This window comes from Setaria italica, chromosome IX (assembly GCF_000263155.2).
Source record: "Setaria italica strain Yugu1 chromosome IX, Setaria_italica_v2.0, whole genome shotgun sequence".
In the NCBI taxonomy this organism is placed as follows: Eukaryota; Viridiplantae; Streptophyta; class Magnoliopsida; order Poales; family Poaceae; genus Setaria; species Setaria italica.
The window spans coordinates 43,180,267-43,186,737 of NC_028458.1; the positions used below are offsets into that span (position 1 = coordinate 43,180,267).

At 49.6% G+C, this 6,471-nt stretch overlaps 1 protein-coding gene across 1 annotated transcript; it reads right to left on the reverse strand.

Annotated features, from left to right (window-relative positions):
- Window positions 1-5,602: 5,602 nt before the first annotated feature.
- On the reverse strand, window positions 5,603-5,947 carry LOC101775002 (AT-hook motif nuclear-localized protein 25-like). Its single transcript, XM_004986861.1, has one exon. It carries the CDS (start codon window positions 5,945-5,947, stop codon window positions 5,603-5,605), a length of 345 nt encoding a protein of 114 aa, XP_004986918.1.
- Window positions 5,948-6,471: the final 524 nt, after the last annotated feature.

The window sequence follows — 6,471 nt, forward strand, 5'->3', positions numbered from 1 at the left end:
AGGCACATGCACCCGCCTCGAGGGCCGTGAACTGTTCCCGTTCCAGTATATTGGCAACCCCCCCCCCCCCCCGGCACATCGACTGTTCTGCAGTACGTGACCTCGACAGGTATGTGTTCGTTATTTTGTTATTTTGCATTGCCCAAATGTTGTCCAATTCCTCATACTAACGTATAATTTTGTAACACAGGTTCGCACTAGTACCGTGCTTACAGTGTAGTGGGACTGTCTTCAGCTCCATCGAGTACAGAGCTACATGAGCTTGGTGTGTCATGAATACATGCTTTCCACTCCATTTTAAATACATAACGAAACTGACAATAACATTTTTTTGGTTCGATAACAGGTATACAGGCCTTGAATTAATAACGAATGAACATGTAGGCATGCAAATTCATTGAATGGATCGATGCTAGGCCTATAGGGGGGTGTCCATTTGGCCAGTGGTGCTAGAGACGAAAGCCCAATACTATGGAAGGATAGAAGTGGCTCGAGACGTGGCATGTGCTGCTCGGCTCGAGGAAGAACGACGCGTCCGCCAACAACAGATCCGTTTGAAGGGCAAGGAGGATGAAATGCAGAGGAGGCGCAACCAGTTAGGTGCTCAAGAGGCAGCACTAAAACGACAAGAGGAAGAATTCAAAGCTCGTCAGGCGCAACTCCTCCAGGAAGAAGAGCGACACAAGAAGATGAAGAAACAGGAGGCAGAATGTTCCTCCAAAAATGCGAGAAAGGGGAAACTTCCCCGGTTCACCCAGTAGAACGTTACTTGTCCTCCACCGATTTACATTACCTAAGGCATTTTATCCTAGGAAAGGTGCTCTTTAGGTTTATCATGTTGGGCGCCTCGGATGCCATTGTACTGCTGTTTGTACTGTGAAAACATTTCATCTCCATGCTTCGAGTACTAAGATTCCACACTATTCCCATTATATTGCTCTGCATCCAGTACAGTACTAAAACAGTGGTTTCCACTATTGACGTGAATCGTCACTGAAAAACCTACACTATAGACTGCAAGGACCCTGAACGTGAAGCCTTCTCAGGCGGATGGGACTCCACACTGACCTCTATGTCCCTGCACCTGCAAAGCCTATATGTACCATTTCTCAGGATGATTGAACACGACGGGGTACTGAGCACATGGGGGCGCAGTGCATCTCCATCTCAACACTCCTTATATTCGACACCCCTCTCCCGTATCCTTCCACACCACTGAGCACGAGGAAGAACAATGGCATCCGCAAGAGGAAGATGCCGTGGGAGGAGGGGAAGAGGAGGGGATGCTCCTATTCCCACCATCACTTGGCCAGGTTCTTTTGACCCAACGGAGTATGAGGCACCCCTCGACGAGTTCCCTCTGAAGGACAGGGCTAACTACAGCCCTCGAAACTCCCTCATGCCTTATGATGACTGCCATGATGCATGGCCAATGTGTCACCATGGCGTGGCTTGTGTCGTCCAGCTCTATGATGGCTACGGTGATGGAAGTCGGTGTTTCTTTCGATGCCCGTATGGCTTGGTGAGTCAAGTATTTACTTTATTACTCTTCCTAAGCTTCTCGTGCTGCAAACTAGCATCACGTTCAGTCTTTTCTTGATGAAGGAAACTGCCCCTATGCCAAGTGGGTCGATCCACCACTTCCTGAGCTAATCCAAGAGTACACCCACTACCTTAAGTGCAAGATCTTTGACCTGGAGCGTAAGGTAGAGGATCTTTAATCCGAAGTTGATGCAAATCCTTAGGCGGTTTGTTGGAGGTATACCCTAGAGGCAATCATAGAGATGATGATATTCCATTTGTATCCATGATTTGTATTGTGTTCCTTGAATATCCATTAAAGGCTACTTGAATTGATTTGCAATTATGTGAATTGTGTGTGAAACTCTTTACTTGTATGGTTATTCTAAAGTTGTCCCTAGTCGGAGTTCATGTGAGGACACACATGAATATTAGACTAGCACATGTATTAGTTGATGACTATGTTTCACAAGTCATGGACATGAAGATGTTGAACTAATAATGTGGGCACATGTGGAGACATGTGCGAAGACTGACCCAACACGAAAAGTAGTTCTCTCTTTAAACAACATATACGCTTTGTCCTTAGACCTGAGATTGTCGCATGTATTCAAGATGTGGATCGACCTACTTAGGGGCTATCAAACGCTACGCCGTAACAGGGTAGTTATAAAGGTAGCTTTCGGGTTTGTCAAGAAGCATGCTGTGAGACATGGTCAATCAAGATGGGATTTGCCCCTCTCTGATTGAGAGTGATATCTCTGGGCCCCTCGAGTGATCGGATCCGAAAATGCATGGCCATGCTACGTACGGTTAAGAGTTATCCTACAAAGGGATTCCGAATCACAGGATCGAGAAAGAGCGGTCGGCTTGAAGCTAGACCAAATATCGTGAGGCAAAGGGAATAGCATGTATATAATGTTGTGATGGTTCGTCTGATATGATCTTCGTGTGCGTATAGGAGTTGGCACATCTTGCTAGAGGCCGCTACCGACTATTGGGCCGAGTAGGAGTACTCGGGCCATGTCTATACGTATCCGAACCCATAGGGTCACACACTTAAGGGGCTGGAAGCCCAATTCAGATGTGATCCGAGTTGGATTAGGTTTAGAAATACTAATGGGCCTCGGACCCAGAGGCCCGTTAGGAACCTCTATAAATAGAGGGGTGGGGGCGCCCTAGGGTTAACACCTTTTTGGCGAAACTCATCTGCCGCGCCTCCCACGCCCTCGCCTGTTGCAACTCACGGATCTAGCAGTCAGGCTTGCGACGCTTCCTCCCTGCACGTGTGGATACCTTGGAGGTGTTGCACCTGCAGCACTTGGACGAGCCGCCGACGAGCCACGACGAGCTGACGACGAGCCGCGGCACGAGGGAGATCTTGCTGCACGTGGACGAGCTGCTGAGGAGCTGCTGGACGTCGACGTGATCGACTACGTTGATCGACTTCGCTGCATCGACGCAAATCTACATCTTCCGCACCAGTAGTGCGTCGAGTGGTAATCCCATGATCCTTATACGGCAGTTTTCCTGGTTTACACGGTAGAAAATTTTTGTTTTGCGCTAGTGTAGCCTACCTCGTATCCCAACACGGTTAACATCGTAGTTGATTTGATTTGTACCGATCCATGGTGCAAGTGCTCCTACCACCACAACAAAGATCGCCCCCCGTCTCCGCCATCCTCTGGAGGTGCTGGCTACTATGGAGCTGGGTCGTTGCAGTTCTTGCAGAACCAGTTCTAGTAGGAAGTAGACATGGCTCTTTCCTCTACTATTTCAATTACCTAAGATATGCTTGGTTTAGCAACGGCACTGGTTTAGGATAGCATCCGTGCCGCAGCCGCACATGCCACTGCAATCTATAATTAATTGTCCACCCTAGAGTCGTTGTTGTTCGTATGTTGTGCACGAATTTCATTTGTATCTGTTGTAATCTCGCTGGAAACAGCTATGTATCTAATGGCCGGGAGTTAAATCATTTTCAATTATTTCGTTCATTCACTCTACCTCTCTCAAATTACGAAGTTACATATTGCAACGAAACTACATATTTCACTTTTAAAATATCAGACAAAATTACACGAAAAATAACTAATAAAAATTAAAACAAAGCTAAACGGCTATAACCGTTTCAACCGGCTATAGCATCCCACACCCAAATAAATCCGGCTAAACCAGACCCTTGGAGCCCGTCGCCATTTCAAACGGCGGTAGCCCAGATACCGCCGTTTCGTATGGCGGTAACAGGCTACCGCCGTTTCACACGGCGGTAGGAGGCTGTGTAGCGATCCGACCCTCCAACCACCGTTTCAACTGGTGGTAGCGGTGTTACCGTCGTTTCAACCAGCGGCATTATCCATTTCTGTAAATTTTTCGATCGACTATTTATTTCTACAAAATCGTAAAAAATATATAAAAATAAAAAAATCATTGTTTTGGAATCTGATGTACAAGGTGGCTAGCTACAGGTAGGGACTGCATGGATGGAGTGGAGCGGAGCATGTGAATGCGATCCCCGAATCACACGAGGAAACCATCGAGGGCCGTTGCTCGTGGTCACGCACTATGTATCTGGAGATGCATAGGGATCTACATGTGCATGTCAACATCTCACGGTGGTGGAGGAACTTCATTCAGATCAGTTTGAGTTCAGGCACTATCCGGCCACTTTGGTATGCTTTGGATAAAAAGGTGAAAGAGGGGAAGGCTTTTTATATATTAGTACATGAATCAGAGGAAGACACACATATTACACTCGCAAAGGAGCTATATGCCATGAATATGTACTTAGTACTACGTAGCAAGTAGCAGAAGCAGACAGGTCATCCGAGGAGGAGAGCACAAAATCTTGCTGTGGGAAAAAAAAAACCAGAAACTCATACTGCCAGTCAGCATCAGCATTTCTTGGTATTGGTACCGGTGCAGGTAGGCGCCGATTCCTTTTTTCCCAGCAGACATCCTGTAAACAAGTCGCTTGAGATTGAGAAGAGAGCATACAATACTCATTTTTTTTAAAAAAAAGGAAAAAAAGAATGAAAACATGAACTGGAACGGGCATATCCGTCGCTTAATTTTAACCAGCCGATAGAAGGATAGATGCTCCAATAATCCGTGCCTTTCCGCGCAGCAGGCAGCATATATACTACGCGCCGTACTGAAATACTACAAACTACTATACCTGTATTGTATTGGTAGGATTCTTTTCGACAGCGCACACGCGCGTTGTGAGCTGCTCTTCTGCATGCCGTATTGCCATCAGGTGCCGCGGACCTGAGCAGCTGCCTCTGAGCTGCAAGCGTGGCACCGACACGACCCCGCTGATGAGGCACCAGCTAGCCCGCAGCCGGCGGGCCTAGCAAAACTGGCAAGCCGCCCCCGGATTTCGACCGTCTCGGCCCGACCCGGCCGGATCAGCCAGCAGCCGAGCGTGGTTAAAGGCCCAGGCCAGCAAAACCGAGGTCACCGCCTGCAGATGCAGCATCTCACAGGCTCTCAGCCAAGGCACACTTTCCCCGTTGGAAGTGGAAATCATTGACCTGTCGCTATCCTCTGCAGCTGCAGCATGTGCCTATGCACTCACGGGACTGTATTCCGATGCGTGAGCTCCAGATCCAATGCCCAGGCAGACTCAAAAGCCATGCTGCGCGTCGCCGTATTCATCGCCAACCAAGCACTTTGGAACATACGGAGTACTTCGAGCAACAATGCCATCAGCACGCGTACACCTGCTGCCTCTGTGCCCTGCATCCAACCTTGGAACACATGCATGGATCCTGATACATGCCCCTTCTTTTCTTTACGTTCTGTAAATCCAATTAAATAGGATTTGCTCGAGCATTTACTCTACTCCTACCTCTACTTCTATTGTATACTCCCTCCGTTCCAAATTGCAAGGTCCTGTTTAGGAAGAAGGTACTAAAATTTAGTTCTGGACTAAACTTTAGCCCTCCCAAATAGAGTGCTAAATTTTAGCCCTTTGGGGTGTTTGGGTGAGGTGCTAAATTTTAGCACATATGTTGATAAAAGACTCATTTACCTCTGTTTTCTCTCCTCTTCTCTACCCCTCCTCTATTTCTTCCTTCTAAGTGCAAATCTTGCCCACGCCATCCCATGCTTGCGCCGGCATCCCCGACTCCCCGTCCGCACCGGCCTCGTGCGGCGCCAGGGGCGGCAGCACGGTGCCCGTGACAGAGAGGAGCTCGAACCGGCCCCGGAGCAGCGCGGCGGCGCCGCGCACGGCGGCGTCCACGATGGCGCCCGACGCGCCCAGGACGTAGACGCCGCAGCCACAGCGGCGCGCGTACTCGGCGACGCACGCGGACACGTCGGCGCCCGGCGCCACCTCGAGGACGCCCTGCTGCTTGCCCTCCGGTGAGGCGCCGGTCGCCGCGGCTGCGGGCGCCGGCGCCATGGCCAGCGCCGGCATGGCCACCGCCGGATCCGGCCGGAGGAGGCGGGGGCCGGCCGGAGGCGGAGGCGGCGGCGCGAGGTGGAGGCGGCGGGACCGACGCGGAGGTCCGGGCGGCGGTTCGGGCGAAGGAGGCGGGGAGAGAGAGAGACGGGCGGTGGCGGGTGGAGAAGGACGGCGGCGGGATCTGGCACGGAGGAGAGAGAAGAGCGCGGGGAGGAGAGAGGGGAGGGTACCGGGTGGAATTTTGGATGAGGACCACTTTTAGCACTTTTAGTCCATTTTAGCACCTCTTGAAAGGCTAATGGATTATGGGGGGTTAAAATTTAGCCCCTCCATTTTAACCTAGGTGTTTGGGAGCACTAGGGGCTAAAAGTGACTAAAATGGGGGTGCTAAAATTTAGCACCCCCTCCCAAACACCCCTAAGTTGTTTTGACTTTTTTAGATTTATAAATATTATTATATATCTTTACATACACTATATCTAAGTGTATAGCAAAAATTATACATCAAAACAATCTGCATTTTGAAAAAAAATTAG